Below are 20,882 nucleotides of genomic sequence, written 5' to 3'. Positions count from 1 at the left end.
GCTAACTTCTAGAAGTCAGCAGCTACACCTGGCCTCTGCTTGCTTTAGCAAGGGGTCGTCGGGCCAGAGCTGGGTCCTCCCTGGTAGGAGGACGTCATGAGGTCTTGGTGAGAGTACTGTGTGTGCACCTGTGTGGGGTCTGTGTCTGGGGAGAGGATCCGTTTATCAGAGAGCCCTGTGGTCCTCAGAAGGTAGAGAATCACAGTGTGGAATTTCAGCTCCGCCTACCCGGGCAGGTCATGCCTTGGCTGGTGAGTGGGGACGAGCCAGGGGACCTGGCCGCAGGGAACCTCAGGGGTCTGGGCGCCGGAAACCTCGCTGGCAGAACAGGATGTCTGGTGATCCTTGCTCTGGGTGACCGGGAGCAGCATGGCAATGATTAATGGGAATGTGCTCCAGGCCCGTCCTGTCACACTGGGTGTGCTGTGGGGTGTCTCTGTTGGTAATGGCTTTGCCTGCCTGTGTTGCTGTGTCCTCCAGACCCCATATATGACCCTGTTTGCAGTGAAGGCCCCCCTGCCTCTGGTCCTCATGGATTCTTCCTCTGAAGGTTCTGGACCCTCCCCAGTCTGGGCATCCTCTCCCTTCCCCCACTGTGCTCTAGAGCTGGCCGGCTCCCGAGTCACAGATGGCGCCCAGCCTCTGGCCGGGCCGTCGGTGGTGGGCGTCCCTCTTCACTCCCTGGGGCCTCTAGCTGGGGGTGGGGACCGACACCCTTCTGGACAGTCCCCCTTTTCCTTCCCACTTCTCCCAGGGCAGAGGTAACGGACCTCCTTAAAGTTGGGGTGCGGGAGGCAGGTGGGGTGCCAGAACCGGATGTGCAGGACCCCTGCTGTGTGCCGGCCCTGGGCAGGTCCAGGAGCGCTCTAAGCCGGGCAGGTGGACCCGCGGTGTGCTGGGAGCGAGTCCTGTGAGAAGCTGGGAAAACAGGAAAAGTCCCCTTTCTTAATGACTAAAAACTTTTTAGTGAAGTAAATATACACAGAAAAGTAATGTATGTTTGCAGACCAAACGCACCCACGTGCCCACCGCACAAGTGGCCCAGTGTGCAGAGGCCTTGAGGGTGCTGTTGAACCTGGCTGTGCGGGCACCCCTCCGGGTCTCCTCTTCCCCATCCGCAGAGCGGGCACAACGCCCTCCACAGCCCAGGCCCCTCACGGGGTCCCCAGGACACTTGCAGGGGAGCCTGCATGGCTCTGTGTGTCGTGGGTGACCTGCAGGGACCTGGCGGCCTGTGATGATGAAGGTTTTTTCCTCTCCGTCTGCGTCTGCTTGGGGCAAGGAGGGGCAGGGAGGTCCGGGGACGGACGTCCTTTGTGGCGGTCTCCTCGCAGGAGGTCGGGATGCCTGGCTCACATGTAGCTGCACCGCCCCTGTCTGATCTTTACAAGCGTCCCTCCCTTCCTTGTGACATCGTGATGCCGGGTGCTGGCGGCAGTGGTGGAGCCCCAAGGGGGCCCTGACCTCCAGCCCTCCTTGTGTCCCCCATGTCCTCAGGGGCGTGGCCCGGGTTGGAGCCCGGCGCTGGCCGTGGCAGTCTCTCAGCCCCGCCGCCGCATAGGGTGCTGTCGAAGGGGTATGAGCTGAAGGGTGGCACCCCAGAGTGGGAAACTGAGGCCACAGTGCCAGGAAGGGCCTGGGTTGGGACAACAGGTCCGGGAACTGTAAGGGAATCCCGAGGCCCGGCCAGGACTGTGCCCCGATGTCCCCTTTTCTTGCATCAGGCTGATGTGACTTCTCTGTAGCCCTTAGAGGCGCCGGGTGGCCTGGCCATGGCATCCTGGCGTGAGGGGGCAGGCGTGGCAGGGGCGTGGCAGGAAGAGTCCCCTGGACTGCCTGCCCGAGCCCAGGGGAGCGGGAGGAAGGAGCAGAGGGGCCGGGTGGGGGGGCGGGGGCCAGGAGCTCTCGGGGCCCGTGGTCCCCTATGCCGGGCCGTGGGATCCTGACTCAGGGCCAGTCCTCACCGATCGCTTCCCCCTGCCCCCCGCAGCCTCGCCTCTCCTGCTGTTCGCCAACCGCCGGGACGTGCGGCTGGTGGACGCTGGCGGAGTCAAGCTGGAGTCCACCATCGTGGTCAGCGGCCTGGAGGACGCGGCTGCCGTGGACTTCCAGTTCTCCAAGGGAGCCGTGTACTGGACGGACGTGAGCGAGGAGGCCATCAAGCAGACCTACCTGAACCAGACGGGGGTCGCTGTGCAGAACGTGGTCATCTCCGGCCTGGTGTCACCTGACGGCCTGGCGTGCGACTGGGTCGGCAAGAAGTTGTACTGGACGGACTCAGAGACCAACCGCATCGAGGTGGCCGACCTCAACGGGACGTCGCGTAAGGTCCTCTTCTGGCAGGACCTCGACCAGCCACGGGCCATCGCCTTGGACCCCGCTCACGGGTAAGCCCAGCTGCCTTTCTTCTTGGCGGGGGGTCCGAGGGGCCCTGGTTTCCCTCTTGAATTGACTTAAGCCCAAGCAGCTTTTTCAGAGCAAACCTGGCCATCTTGAAAGGAGTTTGCCTTTTGGAACCTGGTGTTGGGAACCATTTCCCCTTGAAAGGCCATGCTTTGGTTTCTGTTTGAAACCTGCTGCATCCAAGGCTCCTGATGTGAATCACGAGGCCTCTGCTGTGTGTGTGTTGGTGTCCGAGACCCTCCTGCAAGCTGAATCTGTGCCTTCCACACCTTTCTAACGACATTCGCTGAAAACGGTATAAAAGGTGGAGGTCCTTGTCCAGAAGTGGAACTGGCCGGGCGGATTGTCTCTCTGGCCTCTTCCGGAAGCCCTCTGCTCTCCTCTGCTCCCCCATCTAGCTGAGCTCACCGTGACCCATGAAGGCTCAGGGCCCAGCCCTGAGTCCCAGGAGGGACTGTGGGAGCGGCAGTGAAGCTAGGAACATCCTGGGGTTTGAAGGCTGGGAGGGACAGATCATGGGGAGGTGGCTGATGGCACAGCCCAGCCTGGCCGGGCCCATTCTAGACTTTCCCGAATGGGAGCAGTTTGCTCTGTCACCCCTCCGCCCTCGTTCCCCTCCTCCCATAGCCTGGGAGTGATACAGCCTTACCTGGGTGGCAGGTGTCCGGCTACCTGGTGGCGGCAGCTGACCCACGGCTGTGTGTGTCTGGTTCTCTGCTGGTTCGGTTGTCAGAGGTGGATGGCTCCCTAACATCTTGAACAGGAACACAGTAGGACCCCTGGGTTCTGTTCCCGATGCCACCTGCTTGCCCTGGTCCTGGCGGTGCCTTCTCTTCCTGGTCAGCCCGCCCCAGGTGGGTGGAACAGGGGCCAGGAGGTGGAGGCCTGTCTCGCCGAGGCTGGTGTTTGGATAGCTGGGGAACAGGGGGAAGGGGTGCTGTGGTGGGCGAGTACCCCACCTGACAGTGTGCTGACTTAGCAAACGCACCCCCTGGCTCTCGTGTCCTCCATGCACATACACACGAGGTCAGGGATGGTCTGGGGTTTATCGCCCAGGAGTCAGACCAGACAGGCCTGGTGCGTCTACCCCAGCGGAGCCCCCCAGCCCCAGCCGCCTGGGGGCCAAACGCGACAGTGACTTCCCTCAGGCCCCTCTTGCCCCCACTTCCAAGCAGGCCAAGCTGCCAGGGGCCAGACTGACCTTCCAGGATATTCCCTATTTCTGACCTCTCCTGTACTGTGGGGTGACCCCAGGACTCCTGGAATCCAACCATCCTTCAGGAGGTGGTGGTTGGCATGGGCTGAGTCTCCCCGGCTAAGAGGGGAAATTGTCAGTGATGGGAGAGGCTAAGGGGTGCTGCCTCGAGGCCCTTGCAGTGCACTGGAGGGAGAAGACCATAAGCAGATAGTATGTCCCAGAGGGATGTGTGCCCCGGAGGAGAATAACATGGGGCCTGAGGACAAAGAGGGTGAAGCAAGGGGCTTCCCGTCGTAGGTTAGGAGACTAAGAACAAGGGAATGATATTTGAGCAGAGACCTAAAGCCGATGAGAGTGAGAGCCATGTGGCCATCCAGGGGATGAATATTCCAGGCAGTGTAAGTGGCTAGTGCAAAGGCCCTGGGGTAGGAGGAGGCTTGGCCTGTTGGTGGGGCTGTAGTGAAGTGAAGAGGAGAATGGAGGACACAGAGCAGGGGAAAGGGTAGGTCCTGTTTAGAGTGGAAGAGTTGCTGGGGGGGTCCCTCTGGCCGTTGGAGTGAGGGTGGACTTTGGGGTGGGAGCCGGGGGTCTTTTGCGGCTATCACTATGATCTGGTGATGTAAGGTGGGGGCGTGGATCAGGAAGCTAGTGGGCTGTGGGTGAGAAGTGGCCAGATTCGGGATCAGAACCACACAGGTTTGCTGGTTCTCTGCATGTGGGTTAGAGACAAAGGCAAGAAGCAAGGGCCGCACACTGCTGTCCTGTGCCTCAGTGTCCCCATCTGTACAGGGTGGGACCGTGTCCCATGTCATGCAGAAAACGCCAAGAACAGTTAGCAGCTTCAGTGAGTCTTAGTTGTTGAAACACTAAAGATGCCCCTTGCTTACCACCCCAAATACAGTCTCCATGTCTGTGCCCATGTGTCTTCTTTCTTCCTCATGACCTCTCCCTTGTGACCAACCATTGGTTGGTTGGGAGGGGTTTGTGCTCAGCAGGAAGGCTCTGGGTTCCTGGTTGGGGAGGTGCTCGGTGCTTGGTGGGAGATGCTTGGCGCTTGGTGGGGAGCGATCTTCTCCATGTTCATGTCCAGGCTGGCCTTGCTTGTACCATCACTGGGAGTCAGTCATTCTCTAGCTTGAGCTTTTCTTACTAAATGTTTGAAATCCTTTCTGTTCTTGCCTCTGAATTCTTTCCAACACCCCCAGCCCCTGGGGCAAAGTTGACTTTGGTGTTGATGCCCTGGGAAGGACTTCCGAACTGGCCTTCCCCCACACTTCCCCTGTGGTGAAGGTTTGAGATGCCCGTCTGTCTCCTTGGGCACAGGTAGCAAAGCAAGCATCCAGACAGGGTTAAGGGAAGCCACCACCCTCCCCAGGGTCAAGGGCCCCCGGAGGCGGCAGAGCCGGACCTGGGGAGGGCCCTCTGGCCCCAAGTACTGGGAGTCCAGTACCGGGAGCCGGAGAGACACCACCCCAGTGATTGAGGGGAGGCCCAGGCCGGCATTAGCCAGGAGGGGCTGCAGTCGCTCCCGTCTCAAGCTAAAGCCAGGCTGAAACCCAACCCCTTCTTTAAAATGCAAAATGGTCCTTCCTTAAAATAACACACAGCCGGGACCCACGAGGGCACAAACACCAGGCAGCCGTGCTTTCCTGTGCTTTCCTTCGGAAGTGGATTCCCCCGTGGAACCGGGCTGGGCCTGCGGCAGCGTTCAAAATTTTACAAAAGCACATCCATGCCAGCGAGTCTCTGGGAACGGAGTGGCTCGCAAATTCCCCATTTAAGGAAACCAGCGGGCCTCTGTTATGAAACCCCAGGGAAGGAATTTGAATTATGCTCCTTGCAGAGGTCCAGAGCCTTCACATTTTCTGGCATTTCTCGCGGCTGCAGGACAGCATCTAGGGAGGTTATCAGCGGATGGCTCTGAGATCGATTCTCCTGATATTTTCCTGGTGGATGGTGGGAGGACTGGCTCCTTTCAGGCTGCTGGGGGGCGGGACAGGCACTGGGAAGGAGGGCGTCTGCAGCAGGCCAGTGGGAGCCTTTGCTGAGCTGGCGGACAGCACCTGCCCGCCCGGGGCTGCTGGGAAAAGCACGCCAACGTCCTGGGCCTGCAGGCTCAGGGGACAGTCCCCCGACGGCCCCGCCCTGGCCTCACCCAGAGAGCCATGCAGTGCTCCCGGAACCGCTGGCACGTGCCTGGGGCAGGTCCGCCTTCCAGAGCCTCAGTTTTCCCATCTGTCCAGTGGGAAGAGCGATTCCTGCTCCCCCTGTGTCAGCCAAGTGCTCACTAGCTGCAGAGGAGAGAGTGTAAGAGACGCCCCTGGGAGAGGAGTTCTGCGTGCGGGTGCTTTCTTCACCTGTCTGTCCCCACTTGGGTTGGAAAGCAGGGGAGCTCGGTGACAGGAACCTCGCTGCCACGTGGGCAGGAGGCTGCCTTTGGCGTGGCTCAGGGACCTGTTCCAGCTCCTCCAGCAGATCGTCCTGGCATCGGCTCAGAATGACGGCCCCCCAGGAAGGCTGTATGGCCTCACCCGTGGGGTGGCCCCTCCGGCACCCACACCTCCCGTGGCCACAGGGGGCCCGCTGGATGAGCACCCCTGAGAGGCAGGTGGGGCTGCTTGTCCCCATGCCCCCGGCGAGTGCGCCGGCCCCTGGCCACATCAGCAGCTCAGAATTTGCTGAGAGGGGAGGAGATCCCACCTGGGAAGAAGTAGAGCCCAGAGAGGTGGGGGACTTGCCAGGTCCGAGAGAAGCAGCTCGAAGCGAAGAGAGGGTCTGTGGGCTGGGAACTAGGATGCCCGAGAAGGGACAGTGCACGGTCTCCCCCCGCTGGCTTTGCACTATCCGCGGGCCTCCCACGGGTGGCATAGGTGGGGCGGGGAGCTCCCTGCCTTCCTGGGTCAGGGTTCAAGGCAGACTCCCGGTGGCCCGGCATGGACGAGCTGCCGGTCTTTAAAGCAGTCCCTGAGGCCAAGGGTTATGGGATTTGCTGATTAGCCATGACCCACCCATGCCCACCCGCCCTGGGAGGAGGGCAGTGGGGAGAGACTGCGCCGTGGGGAAAGACCACTCGTGGGAGTGGGGCTTCTCCAAGGGAAACTGGACACTGTCCTCCTTGTCAGCAGGGAGACACAGGTGGACCAAATAAAGCAGGTCTGCCACCCACGTGTCCCATGGCTCATCCATGTCCGACCGGAACCCGAGGGGCCCGTGTCCTCCAGGCAGGTGTCGTTCCTCTGAGCTGCCCCCAGGAACCCAAGCCCAGCTTCGAGGAGCGCGCTGGGTTTTTGCCTCCCCGGAGAGCTTAGACGTGTTCTCTGGGTGCTGGCAGGGTTTGAACCTGTCACCCCAGATGCCTGGTGTCACCTCACATTGTGTCCACTTACTTGGTGGGCTATCACATAAGGAAGCCTTTCAGGACGGGGGGTGGCTTCAGGATGTGAGGGGCCTGCCCCTTCCTGGAGGCTGGAGGGTGTGGAAGGGCAGTGGTGAATCACCCACAAGCCCCTCCGGGCAGAACTGCAGTCACGCCCACCTGTGTGGGTTTTTTTTAATAGACTCTATTTTTTTGTTGTTGTTAAACAAAACCCCTGGGCAGCCCCTCATCTTTTTCTAGTCTCTGTAGTTCTGCATTTTCCAGAATGTCCTGTGGTTGGAGTCACAATGTAGGTAACCCTTCCAGACTGGCTCTTTCTCTTAGTAATAAACATCTAAGATTCCTCCTTGGCTTAATGGTTCATTTTTTTAATGTGCCAAACACTATCCCACCCTACATATTTTTAATTGGCTTTAGCAGTTCATTTGCAGCATTTTCGTAGCAGCAAAAAAATCAGAAAGAACTCAAACGTCAGACGTGGTGTCACGTAACTAATTTACGATATCCTATCGCCATTAAGAGAACAAAGAGGTTTTCTATTAGTAGAAAGAGGGAGTACTCAGAGGGGATCGCCGGGGACAAGTTGGAATAGCATATTTTGGTTCGCCAACTTGGTTTAAGAATTAATATGTTCCTAACTGCTTAGGAGTCAAATCGGAAGCGAGACTAGCCCAGCCCCGAAGCACTGGTTACCTCTAGTGGGCAAGTTTCGGGATGATTTCTCGGTCTTTGTCTAACACGTTTGCATTCGTGTAGACAGAAGACAGACACAAAGCAGCCCCGGGCTAGCCTTCCCTGCTCGTGCTCTGCCCCCTCGTTAGGTACATGTACTGGACAGACTGGGGCGAGACACCTCGAATCGAGCGGGCAGGCATGGACGGCAGTACCCGGAAAATCATCGTGGACTCCGACATCTACTGGCCCAACGGGCTGACCATCGACTTGGAGGAGCAGAAGCTGTACTGGGCCGACGCCAAGCTCAGCTTCATCCACCGTGCCAACCTGGATGGCTCGTTCCGGTAAGTGCCCGCCCGCGCGGGGGTTCCCACATTTCCCTGTGCTCCCCAGCCCCCTGCCAAGGTCCAGGCTGCGTGTTGGTAGGTGACCCTTCTTAACTCAGACCCGGGGTCTCGTATCTGAAACCCTGGGGGCCCGAGGAGTTCTGGACTCTTCAGAACTTGACACAGTGGTAGAGTGCACACAGGGCGTCAGACTCCACCACGAGCGAGGTCTGGGGGGGCACCTGCCATCTGCCATGTGACTGTGTCCATGGCAAAACACAGAATAGTCATTACAAGCGGGGTCAGAAGACGAAAAACAGCCCCACATCCACACACAGGTTTTGCACCAAATGAGTCACAGAAATCTTGCCATTTTCAAAGTTGTTTTGGGTTTCAGAACGGTGGAGAAGGGATTATGGACCTAAAACCCAGGGGTCCAGCAGGGATGTAAAGAGTAGACTGTACCCCCTTCCTCCCGTCACCAAGTACGCGTCCTGAGGGCAGGAGTAGGGCTGGTCTTGGGGTTCACTGCATTCCGCAGTCTTGTCAGAGGGCCTCACACCTAATACTCAGTAAAATGAGTTAAATGAGTGAGCTATGAAGGGTTTTTCACTCGTTAGGTAATTGCTTGTAGAGCTTTCTGGTCAGCTTAGCTTAACAGCCCTCTGCGTCGTCATGCTATAAACACAGGGACATCCCTTCTGTGCACAGGGCTTTGTTTATTTTCATTTATTGAATTTGTGCTGGGTCTTGGGGAATCTTCCTGGGAGGACAGACCCTGCTCCTGCCTGGTGGAGCTCCCGAACCAGGCGGGGAGTTAGTGGGCGCAGGTGTTGTGGGCTGCAGTCATGTGGCATGGGGAGGACTCGGTTGGATCTCTGCACATACAGGCAGATGACGAGGCTGACAGATCTGAGGGTGTTAGCAAGTTTGCCACGTTTTATCCAGGCCTGCATACTAGTTTATCTGTTGCTGTGTAACAAACTACCCCCAAGCCTGGCCACTTAAATCAGCAAACAGGGTTTTTTCTTGTGGGGAAAGGGTGTCAGGAATTAGGAGTGGTTTAGCTGACTTAGCTCAGAGTGTGCCTTGTGGTTACAGTCGAGCTCCTGGCAGGGGCTGTTGTCATCTGACGGCTTGACCGAGGCTGGAGGACCACTCTGATGGCTGTTGGCAGGAGGCCTCAGTTCCTCCTTGACCTCTGCTGACCATGTCCAGCTGGTTTGAAACATTCTAGCCCATTGTCTCTGTGAGCAGAGACTGGCCTGGGGCCTGGGTGGAGACTTGGAAAGTGTGGCAGCCTGGGGAGATGTGGTCCTTGGGAAGCTGAGTGACCCTGGCCATTGTGAAGGGAGTGTTGGAGGCTGGAAAGGCTGCAGTCTGGGGTTGCCTGGTGGAGGGATCGTGATAGGACAGCAAGGATGGTGGTGGCACTTAAGACATGATAATGGTGGTGGTGGTGATAATGGTGATGGTGGTGAAGACGATGATGGTGATGGTGATGATGGTGACGATGGTTGAGATGATGGTGACAATGGTGGTGGTGATGGCAGTGATGGTGATGCAGTGATGGTGACGATGATGGTGGTGGTGATGGTGGTGATGGCAGTGATGGTGATGGTGATGCAGTGATGGTGACGATGATGGTGTTGATGGTGACGATGTGGTGATGGTGATGATGGTGACTGTGGTGACAATGGTGGTGATGGTGATGATTATGGTGATGATGGTGACTGTGGTGACGATGATGGTGGTGATTATGGTGATGATGATTATGGTGACGATGGTGGTGATGGCGATCGTGGTGGTGATGACAATGTTGGTGGTGATGGTGACGATTAAGGTGACAATGATGGTGACGGTGGTGATGGTGACGATTAAGGTGACAATGATGGTGACGGTGGTGATGGTGATAGTGATAGTGGGACTGGGATGGAGGGGATATGAGGGGTGACAGCTGAGTGGGCTCAGGGTTCTCCTGAGGATAACGGGAATGGTTGGGAAGTAGATGGAGGCTATAGTTGAGTAACATTCTAAGCGTGCTGTGTAGCACGGAATTATTCACTTATCAAAATGGTTAATTCTGTGTTACATGCGTTTCTCTCAATAGTTTATTTTAAAAAGTAACATCAAGAGGATGCCTGGGTGGTTCAGTCAGTTAAGTGTCTGCCTTTGGCGCAGGTCATGGTCCTGGAGTCGCCGAATGGAGTCCCACGTGGGACTCCCTGCTCAGCGGGGAGCCTGCTTCTCCCTCTGCCTACTGTTCCTCCTGCTTGTGCTGTCTCTCTGACAAATACATAAGAATCTTTAAAGGTGGGCGGCTGGGTGGCAGTTGGTAGGGTGGCTGCTTTCGGCTCAGGTCATGGTCCTGGAGTCCTGGGATCGAGTCCCACATTGGGCCCCCGGCTCTGTGCGGAGTCTGCTTCTCCCTCTCACCCTCTCCCCTCTTGTGTTCTCTCTCACTGTCTCTCTCTCAAATAAATAAAATCTTGAAAAAAAAAAAAGATCTTAAAAGGTGATGTCAAGAAGACAAAAAGGGGGCAACATTGGGTCAGATCCGGGAAGAGCAGGGAATGTGGCTTTAAGTTGTTTAGTAACACCTTGTACGTGTTGCCATCTCCACGGTGCGGTGCTGGGGGGGACGGTGGTGGTGCTGGGGACCAGCCCCCTGCAGCCATCCCCCACCAAGGAGCCTGGAGGCAGGGAGGGTCATTAAACTGGATAATCACCCACGCTACCAGGTGTCAAATTCTGAATCATAACCAGCATCCATAATCTCATTAAAAACTAGTTCTCGTTTGCTGAACGTTGCAAATACATAGAAAAGAGCTGCTTTCCCTTGCATTGTTATCAAATTCAGTGTAGCCTGATCCTATAAATTACAGCAACGAGCAGGCACATTTGGTCCAATTTGTAAGCTGTCGAAACATCAGGGCAGAGCAGGTGCGCTAGTCTCCAGTTCCTTGTCCCGTCAGCTGCGGCTTCCCCCTTGCCATTTTTCTTCCTCCTTTTTCCCCTGGGAAGCACTTTGCCACCAGCCACTGTTCTAGAAACAGGTCCGGAGGGGAGGCCCGTGTCTCTGGGAGGGACGGCAGGGGGCTGGCGGCATGTGGGAAGTGCCCCCCACGCACTGGGACAGTTCCCAGGATGCCTGCCCCACTGTGTCCTATTGTCCTGTGTGATGTGAGTGGGTCCACAGTGACCGGGGAGGGTATTTCAAAGCTGGGAGTGTGCAGGGCTGTGGGGAATCTGCTGATGGCTCCTCGCCCTGCCCTCACGCCCCTGCAGGCAGAAGGTCGTGGAGGGCAGCCTGACACACCCCTTTGCCCTGACGCTCTCCGGGGACACTCTCTACTGGACGGACTGGCAGACCCGCTCCATCCACGCCTGTAACAAGAGGACTGGAGAGAAGAGGAAGGAGATCCTTAGTGCCCTCTACTCGCCCATGGACATTCAAGTGCTCAGCCCGGAGCGGCAGCCTTACTGTAAGTGCTGCGCTGGGGGTGGCTGGTGGCTTCCCTCGGCTGAGGCCCCCAGGCTAGGGGCGCCGACCTCAGTGGCGGCAGAGAGGAGGTGCTGGTAGAGGGGAGGGAGGTGTTTTCAGAGTGCAGGGCTAGGCTGGGGGGCAGCGGCAGGTGGGGACCCCCACTGCAGCTGTCCTCTCTGTGCAGGTGGCAAAGGGACTCCCAAGGAAGGTTGCTTTTTTCCAGAAGTTACATAGTCCGCGATGAATGATCTGTTATAAATTAAGGCTCTCACCTGGGGTCCCCAGAGGGTGGTGGCTGGGGTCCTTGTAGGTGATGAGTGGGCTCAGGGCTCCGGTGACAGGCAGCCAGCAGGGTCCTTGGGAACCAGGGTGCTGTAGAAGTTTCTCGCTTTGAACTTAACAGTGAGGGGCCCGAAGGGGGCAACCGTTGTCAGTGCCAAAGGCAAGGTGGGGTTCTTGGCAATTGTGTTTTGTTGAGAAACAACAAATGCATCCACGCTTGGGGCAGCCCACACCCGGAAGGCAGCATGAGGGAGAGGAGAGACACCACCCCAGAAATCTCCAGTTGACGGGGGTGGTTCATAGTCTACATTTCGGGGTACCACCCCCCAGCCTGCTCCGGGCAGAGTGAAATGCCGGCAGTGTTCAGGTCTGTTGGTGTTGGATGTGGACGGGCTTGGGAGAGTGCAAAGGCTTGCCAGCAGCACCAGCAGCGTCCAGACCTGGCCACCAAGTGCTTGTGCCGATCCCATGGGGTCCAAGCACGTCACTGAGATTAGACAGGCCTCTGGTCCAGGACCCTCCAGTCCATACTGCACGGGCAGGTCCTGAGATCCTGTTGGGGAAGGCCAAGGGTGGCCTTCATGGAGGAGGTGTTGTTTGAGGCGCCCTGAGGAAGAGTGGATTTCTGACTGTAGAAGAGTGGGAGGTGCAGAGCAGGGAGGATGCCCCCAACAGGACTGGTGCGTGGGGCGGGAGTGGGGTCAAGGGCCCTGTGGCTCGAGCATTCCCTCACTCTGCCCTGTCTTCCCCAGTCCACACGCGGTGTGCAGAGGACAACGGCGGCTGCTCCCACCTGTGCTTGCTGTCCCCAAGGGAGCCTTTCTACACGTGCGCCTGCCCCACCGGTGTGCAGCTCCACGACAACGGCAAGACGTGCAAGGCAGGTGAGATGGGGCGCCGGCTGGGGGCTGGCCTGGTGGGGGCGGGGGGTGTCGGGAGTGGGCACCGGGCAGCGCCCCGTCCTGCCCGCAGTGAGGGTTTCACGCGATCTGGGCTCCCACCCGCTGGGACTGGGGTCTGATCTGGGTTCTGCTGCCTGGTGGGCCTGTTACCAGGCTCAGGGACTCTGGTTCTGGTCCGTCGGGTGAGCTTGCAGGGGGCCGCCTGCATGCCGTGACGGTGGCCCAGATGCTCGCTGTCGCGAACTGCCACACGGAAACCGTGGGGACTGGAAGAATGACGTCCGTGGGGGAGGACCCCGTGAGCCGGGAGGCGCCCCGCAATCCAGCCCCGGGAACTGCGGTTTCGTCCGCATTGATATGGGATTTATGATTCGTGCTTATCTTTGCGTCCCATCTCGCCCCCTGGAAGTTGGGGCCGGAGGCACATGCTCGATGGGAGAAAGCTTCGGGCAGCCGCCGGCCCGCCCCACGCACCGGGTTTTCCTTTGCTTCACGTGTTCGTCCGCCTCTTTGTTCCCCTCCCGAGGTCTTAGCCCTCGCTCTTCGAGGACGCTCATACGATTCTGTTTTCGTGAAGTGTCACCCCCTCGTCTGGGGCGCTGTCTGGGGCTCTCCATTGCCGGGTGTCAGCTTCTGAGCATGCTCGTCTGGAAAGGACTGCGGCTAGGACGCAGCCGTCTCTAGGGATGTCCCGGGCCCAGGGCAGCTGGCTGGCCCCGCAGGGGGCCCCGACCCGGCTGGCGAGGGCTAGTGAGAGGCGTCAGGGAGCGGCCACCCCTGGGCCAGCCACCGTTGTGGGAAGGGAAGGAAAGGGAGGCCAGGGCTTCCCTGGGGACCTGGGGGCCGCAGGGGAGGGAATGTTACCAGAACTTGAGCACAGGTTTATTTATTTACTTATTTTAACTTTTTTTAAAAAAGATTTTATTTATTTATTTGAGGGAGAGAGCACACGAGAGTGCACAAGCAGTGGTGAGGAAGAAGCAGGCTGCCCACTGAGCGAGGAGCCCACTGTGGGCTCCGTCCCAGGATCCTGGGATCATGACCCCAGTGGAAGGCAGCCGCCCAGCGGATGGAGCCTTCCAGGGGCCCCGTGAGCGCGGGTCTAAAACAAAATGTTCGGGGGCACCAGTGGCTCAGTGGGTGGAGCCCCCAGCTCTTGGTTTTGGCTCAGGTCAGGATCTCAGGGTCTTGGGATCGAGCCCCACGTCGGGCTCTGCACTCACTGTGGTATCTCCTTGAGATTCTCTCTCTCTCTTTCTCTCTCTCTCTCTCTCTCTCTCTCTCTCGCCTCCTTGCCAATTGTGCTCTCCCTCTCTCTCTCAGTCTCTCTCTCTCTCACATAAATAAATCTTAAAAAAAAAAAAACACAAAAAACAAAAAGTTCATCCTGGCAAATCTGAAAAATGTGAAGTATACTGAGTCCCACGTATCCATGGGGAATGACGGCGGCCCGGTTAGGGGCTGGGCAGGGGCTGGCGTGGAGAGTAAAGCAGTCACTGACACTGGCCTGTGGCTGCCCTATATCCCCCCCACCCCCAGCCCTTCTTAGAGCAAATGTGCTAGTGGGGGTGGGGCTGACAGGAAGCCGGCAGGCACACGAATGAATAAAGCCCATTCAGACTGGGTCAGGGTGAGAACCGCACAAAGGAGGGACTCAGATGGGGATGGGGGGCAGTGGGATGAAAGTACAGAGAAGGGCCTTCCCTGGAGACACCGCTCAGGCTGAGACTGGAGGATTAACAGGGAGGAAGGGCAAGGAATGGTGAGAAGGAACAGCATGTGTGGCGGCCCTGAGGCAAGGGCTAGGTGGTGTCAGGACTGACCTCACAGGGGTCCAGTCTGCGCCGTCACTCAGGGCCCCGAGTTCACAAGAGCCCTGTGCTTGGTTTAAGGCTCTGTTGTTGCTGACTTGAAATGCTTAATCACTTTTGGACAGGGGGGCCCACAGTTTTGCTTGGTGGTAGCCTTGCAAATTTTGCAGCTAGCCCTGCTTTGTGTGTAGGAAAAACCCAAGGGCGGTCTGGAGGCCGTCTTCATATTTCATGGGTCTTTTTCCACTGCTTTTCCATGTGCGACTGTGCATTTTACTGGACATTATTTTTAATTACAGGAGGTATATATGCTTCCAAAACACGAGTTTCAGTGTCTGAAAGTTGTTTGTCCACTGAACCGTCTTTCCCCTGTTGGGCATTTCTGTTTCATTTGTGTCTTTGCTATTTCCCAGTGGTGCTGCCTTGGGAGAGCCGGCCTGGGGCCTGGCCTCCGGGCTGGAGGGAGCAGAATCTGGTGTCTGTCGCTGCGGTCTGTGGGTGAGCCCTGCCGAGCCAGGGTGCTGGCTGGGGAGGTGAGGTCGGCTCTGGGAGGAGGGCAGGCATGGCTGCCGCCTCTGCCGGCTTGGGGTGTCTGGAGCTGGGGTGCATGTGACATTTGGGGAAGGAGTGAGGGGTGGGCACAACTACCCCCCCCCCCGGCAAGGTAGGTCACACAAAAGTGCCCGCCTTATTGGGGAGCTTGCCCAGGGCCGCCTTTGGTCACCGGGGGTGGATGATGTCTGGGGCCTGGTTGCTCTGCGCCTGTCTTCCTCATCCGTGCGATGGGGGTCACGGGCCACGCCCTCCCCGGGGAGGCGGGGGAAGGACACGGCATATGGACGGGACTCAGAAGCACTGTGCGGGGCGCTGGGTGTGTGATCGGGCAAAATGTGGTAGCCCCTTCCACCGTTCACACCCTTGGCGTCCATCCGTCTGCACGTTGGGCCAGAGGGAGTAGGGCGGGTCATCCTGAGGCCTAAGTTTGCCTCCCCTACCCTGCCACCATCTGATGGTCCTCCCACCCCCCGGGGAGGGCCGATTTCTTTGCCAGGCAGAGGAGCAGCAACGTTCTGACTCCCTGTTGGGGCCTCTGCTCTCCAGGCACCACTGCGTACGGTCCCTTTGGAGGACATTCTGTTCCTCCTGCAAACATCCGCGGAGGGGGGTTGTCCAGAGGGCGGAGGAGAGGAGATGCCCTGGGGTAAGAGGGCTTCCCGGAGGCGGCTGCCCAGGGGGGAGGGGGCTGGAAGCTATGGCGAAGAGCTGACACCGGCCCCCGTGGGCTGGACCTGGTGGATTAGCCCCACAGCCTGTCCCTGTGGGAGCTGCTGGCAGGGGCCGGTCCGCAGACTCCTAGCCAGCTTGCAGAGACCCTGGCACCCAGCGGCACAGGGCAGCCGTCCCTGGTCTTGTGAGAGCTGTCTCGTCTCCCAGCTGGAAAGGGCACTTGCATAAGTCACTCAGTTGGAGAATGCCAAGCGTGAGGAAGAAAGCCGTCCTTGCTGGCTCAGGTGGGTGTGGGTCCAGGAGTCAGTCACACGGAGCAGCTCAGGGGACCCAGGGGCTGAGATTGTGTCCTGCTTTTGCTCCAGGTGTCCTGTGTGTACACCTGGTTTTCCCAATTATGTGGGACGGGCTAAAAACAGCAGCAGTCTGCAGGGAGCAGGAAGCTTCCAGAGTACACAGAAGGGATGGGCTGGGGCTCTTGCTCTGTGTGTGAGGGTGACCGTCGGGTTCCATGTTTCTCTAAGAGCGGTTCCTACCCCACGTGCTTCCTGCTCATTGACTGGCTGGTTCTGGGGACTGCGTGGGGCTTCTGTGGCTTTCTTCCCCGGAGTCACTAGAAGTTGGGGTGGGAAGGGACAAAGAGAGTTTCCTAGAAGTTTTGGGTTGAGTTGAGAAGAAATCCAGGAGCTTCTGAGAACATTGCAAGGGTTTGCCACCAAGGTGGCTTTCTGGAAATTCGGGGTGGAAATGTGGGGGATATCTGTGCATGTTTCTTAATCCAGAGGGACCGGGGCATGAGCGAGGAATGGGTTCTCCTTCAGGGGCTTTCCTTCTGTTTGGGCGACAGTCACGGTCAGAGACGGCCGCGAGTGGGGGCCTAGGTATTGGGATTTTACAGCACATGACAACTCATGCTTTAGGGTGCAGATCTCCTGTCCTCCAGGTTTTATTCCTGGCCTCAGAATGTCACATTAAAGGAAAATGTTTGACGAAGACACTGGGTGTTTTCGTTTCCTCGCCTGGCCCTCCAGGCTGCCCGCGTGCATGGGTGTGCGTAGTTGTGCCTGTCGGCGGGTGTAAATTACACGCGGAGTGTGGATTTTGACCGCTGACGTTGTGCAGGCTATTGTGAAAGTGGCCTGGAGAGCGTAGCCGGCAACACAAGGGTAAGACAGAGGAAGCCTGCTGATTGCCCGCGCTGAGCGGAGCTCAGAGGGCCCAGCGTGCGGGATCCTGGTGCAGGGCCCCTCGCTGGCCGGCACTGAGCAGAGCATGTGGACGCTGCTGGCAATGGGGAGGGGCTTCCTGGTGGCCACGGGGAGGATGGGATGCAGGGTCAGCCCAGGAGGACCTCCCCTGGGCCATGGAATGGGTGTGGTCTGGGCCTTTAGGGGTGAATACTGATGCCGCACATTGAGGGCCAGGAGGTTCTGGTCTAGAGGAAAGGCCTTTGGAAGAGAGAAATGGAGGGTCCCAACTTCCACTGTTCTGAAAGGGGTGGTGTCAGAGGCGACATTTGTGGCATCGAACGTGACTTTGATCTGTAGCTGAGTCCGCTGGAGAGTTTTGGGGGTGGTGAGGAAATTCAGTCTCAGGGAGACCCAGAATTTAGAGCATTTCCAGTCAGGTGATGGCTTTGTATGTCTAGTTACTGTTTTATGATACTGGCACTCACATCCTGGCTGTGTGGTCTTGGGAAAATAACCCAGCCTCTCTGTGCTTCCAGTTGCTTCACTTGGAAAAAGTACCTGATTCTTGGGAGGACGGCCTGGCTGCCCAGCAAATAGGAGCTGTGCTTCAATTTGAACTTGAACTTGGAGCCAGGCAGGCAGTCTCATTTGGTGTCAGAAGAGGAATTCTTCCCTGAATGCTTGAAATCAGAAGCAGCTGATGAGGCTGGGTGGTGGCAAGAGGAGGTTTGAGGGGGTATAGGTGGGGTGGGGAGCTCTCCTCACACAGCCGGTGGGAAGTGGGCAGAAGAGTGAGGTGGGTGTCCTGAGTGCACTGGGCACGTGGCTCCTTTTCACCTTTTCAGGGGTGAAGGCCAGCATCAGGCCAGGCGGGACTGGGGTTTGAGGTGGGGGTCTGGATGTGTCAGAATCACTCGGAGCCTGACGTCACATCCAGGTGGCCCAGCCCCAGCAAATCAGAGCGTCCAGGACAAGGGGCAGGCGTGGAAGGCGGAGGGCTGAGTCTGCCCTTGACACCTGCCCAAGGCAGGCTGATGTGTTGCAGTTGGGGGAACCCTCTGCACGGCGGGTAGCATCTCAGTACCTGAAGCCGTGGCCTCAGGCATGACTTGTGGGTTCCTGGGGCTTTCACTCTGGGCGTCTGACCATTTATGCTGTGGAGTTAAATCGGAAGAAATTTTCGTGATATGCACGGGCCCTATTTTGCCCTGCTTTTGAGCAGATAGATGAAAGCCTGCCCTGTGCAGGGAGCGGGGGCCTTCCCCCAAGGAGGGGGCTGCGGTGGCCGTGATGCTCAGACCCTAGTGAACGGGGGGGTGTGACAGCCAAGGGCCTGCACACTGCCCGGTAGAAGCAGAGGATTGCACTGGCGCAGAGTGTGGCCTCACCCGTGAGATGCACGAGCAGGAAGACTTTCTTCCCCGCGGCTGGGGAGTCAGATGAGAGCCTGCTTTCCAGTGCCTGGTGGGGGCCACACAGACAGGACAGCAGATCTGGACTCTCTTCCTTTGAATCAGCAGTGTCTTGTGTTCTCTGGCCCTGTGGGCGGGGGACAGCCACTCGCCGCAGGGTGCAGTGTCTCATGGTCCCCCAGACCCTCATGATGTGGCCCCCTGGGGGTCCTGTAGGCTCTGAGACTGGGAAGAATGGCAGAGCAAGTGGCCCCCTCCTGGGCCCCAGCTCTGGGGGTCTGCCTGGGGGACTTGGTGAGACCCTGGGAGCCTGAGTGACTCTTGTCCCCAGAGCCAGTGGGGGAGGGTGCCTGGGCCAGGCTGCGATCCCACGCACCATGCGACCTCCAGCGCCGGCCTCCCCCAGCCCTCCCCAGCAGCCTGGCCAATGGAGGCGCCCAGCTGGCTTTGGTTTTCCCCATGTTTTTCCAATTATGTGGGATGGGCTAAAAACAGCAGTAGCGGGGGCCTTATTTGGGAGTTCCCACCGTCACCCGAGCAAGCCCGTGGCTCCCCTGCTCCAGCAGCGGCTCCTTGTGGAATGAGCCCCTGTTGTGACTTTTGTTCCTGAGCATTCCTCCCCGCCAGGGGCTTCTGGGCGGTGTGTGCCCTGCTCGGGGCTGAATGACCTGGGCAGGTGACTTGCTGGGGCTGTGTCCAGGGCACGTGGCTTCACTGCCCCGGGGGGGAGGGGATGGGGCAGGCTGCCACCCCATTTTGTGCCCTCCGCCGTGGCTGCGTGTTGGGGTGGGTGGGAGGCTCGGGCTTCGTGATTTACGGGTCTCCCTGCCGCACCTCACCAAGAAGTAGTTTTAACAGATGTTCGCAGGAACAGGAAACAAAAGGACGAGGGGATGTGGGGGCTGAGGTGGGGGGTAGGGGTGGGGGAACAGAGGCGTCACTGTCGGGTCTGACGGGCAGACTGACAACTGGGCCGATGTCGCAAAGCCCCTCACGTCCGTCCGTCTCTCTGGGTGGATTAGCGGAGGCTCGGGGCTGAGGAGTAAGGGGCGCGTTTGTTCCCAGTCTGGCTGTCTTGTCACTTATCGGGGAAGTAGGTCAAAGGGAAAAGAAAGGAGGCCCTTGTGGCCGGGGCCGCCGCCGCCCGGGCCATGATTGGCGTTGACTCTACAAACAGAAGGCAGCTGCTGTTCTCAGCCGCGGACCACGAGTTTTTAATAGCAAGGAAATCAGATTGCACAGTCCCAGGAAATGGTGTCACAAGTCCAGGCACTAACTTTTTTTTTTTTCGTTTTCTTCGGGAAATGGAGGTGCAACTTGCAGGCAGTAAAACGCAGAGTCTAAGTGTCCACTGTGATTCGCTGGGACGGTCACGCACGTCTGCCTCGCTCCCACCCCCGTCCGGAGCTCCCGGAGCGCTCCCGGGGGCCCGCTGCGGCACCGCCCCCGCCCGCCGGGGCAGCCCCGGCCTGACTTCCGTCACCGTGGGTTAGCCTGGCTGTTCTGCAGCGCCCCAGAGACGGAACCGCACGGCGTGTGCTCCTTTGTGTCTGAGCCCGAAGACTAACTTCTAAATCTAATAAAAGAGGAGAGGGGAGCACGCCCTATTCTTAGAAAGAGAAAACTGTCATCCCAGGGCCCGGCGAGACCGGGTGGCGCCTCCCGGGTGCCCCGTGTCCCCCGATGGAGAGCGACGCCGCAGCCACTCCCCGCGCTGGCCCCGGGCCCCACCCGCAGCCTGTGCAGTGTCCCCCTTGCTGGCCCAGCCAGGTCCAGCTCCAGCCCGGCCCTAGAGCTCAGGCAGCTTCTGTCGTCTGCGGAGTCAAGGTTCTGGGCTCGAGGTCCAGGCCCTTGGTGAAGCCATCGGCTTCGGGAGAAAGGCCTCACCTGGCCCAGCCCTGCCCGCCACGTGCCCCTCGTGCCCCTCGTGCCCGCTCTGGCTTTGGGGATGGCTGCAGGTCCTCTGTCTTGGCTCCATGGACCGTGGCCCGGCGCGCTTACCCTCTCCAGTTTGCAGAGCCCCGGAGGCAGTGAGCTGGTGGCTCGCGTGTGCTGGGCCGACGCCCGGGCCTCTGGCGTGTCCTCAGACGCCCGCCGCCCCTCCGGGAGATGCGTTATGATTTGCTCCCTTGTCCCCTGCACGGGAGGGATCCTGGCTTCCCACGGGACCAGTGTCAGGCCCGGGAAGAATGCTGGGAGAGTGGACGAGGTGACTTCCAGAGCATCTGCTGTGCAAGCGCTGAGGTTTTTTGGTCGTCCTGGGGCCGGGCCTGACTTGGCTGACTGCACCCTTGTTCCCTTCCTGCTACTCAGAATCGGGATCTGATTGGCTGTGACCTGGTGACATGCAGGGTCTTCCCGTCTCACTGACCTAGGAGCGTCCAACAGGCTCATGTCTCCTAATGAACCTTATAAACCATGAGGTGCTGGGGCGCCAGGCTGGCTGGCTCTGTCGGCTAAGCATCCGACTTGACCTCTCACCTCAGGTCCTGATCTCAGGGTTGTGAGTTCAAGCCCCACGTCGGGCCCTGTACTAGGCGTGGAGCCTACTTTAAAACAACCAAACCAAACAAAACCCGGTATGGTGCAGTGC

General features: G+C 58.7%; 1 protein-coding gene across 1 annotated transcript in view; it reads left to right on the top strand.

The window, feature by feature from the left end:
- The window catches only part of LOC111149489 (LDL receptor related protein 5), a 138,888-nt gene that overhangs the window by 50,878 nt on the left and 67,128 nt on the right, over positions 1–20,882 (top strand). Inside the window, exons 5-8 of the mRNA XM_022506587.1 lie at positions 1,991–2,387; positions 7,799–7,996; positions 11,267–11,463; positions 12,500–12,631. Coding sequence (XP_022362295.1) covers positions 1,991–2,387; positions 7,799–7,996; positions 11,267–11,463; positions 12,500–12,631 — 924 coding nt within the window. The remainder of the gene's footprint in view (positions 1–1,990; positions 2,388–7,798; positions 7,997–11,266; positions 11,464–12,499; positions 12,632–20,882) is intronic.

Source organism: Enhydra lutris, unplaced genomic scaffold (genome assembly GCF_002288905.1).
Source record: "Enhydra lutris kenyoni isolate GAN:26980312 unplaced genomic scaffold, ASM228890v2 scaffoldscaffold22, whole genome shotgun sequence".
NCBI lineage: Eukaryota > Metazoa > Chordata > Mammalia > Carnivora > Mustelidae > Enhydra > Enhydra lutris.
Note: the sequence above shows the minus strand (reverse complement) of the source record. Positions and strands in the feature narration are given on the sequence as shown.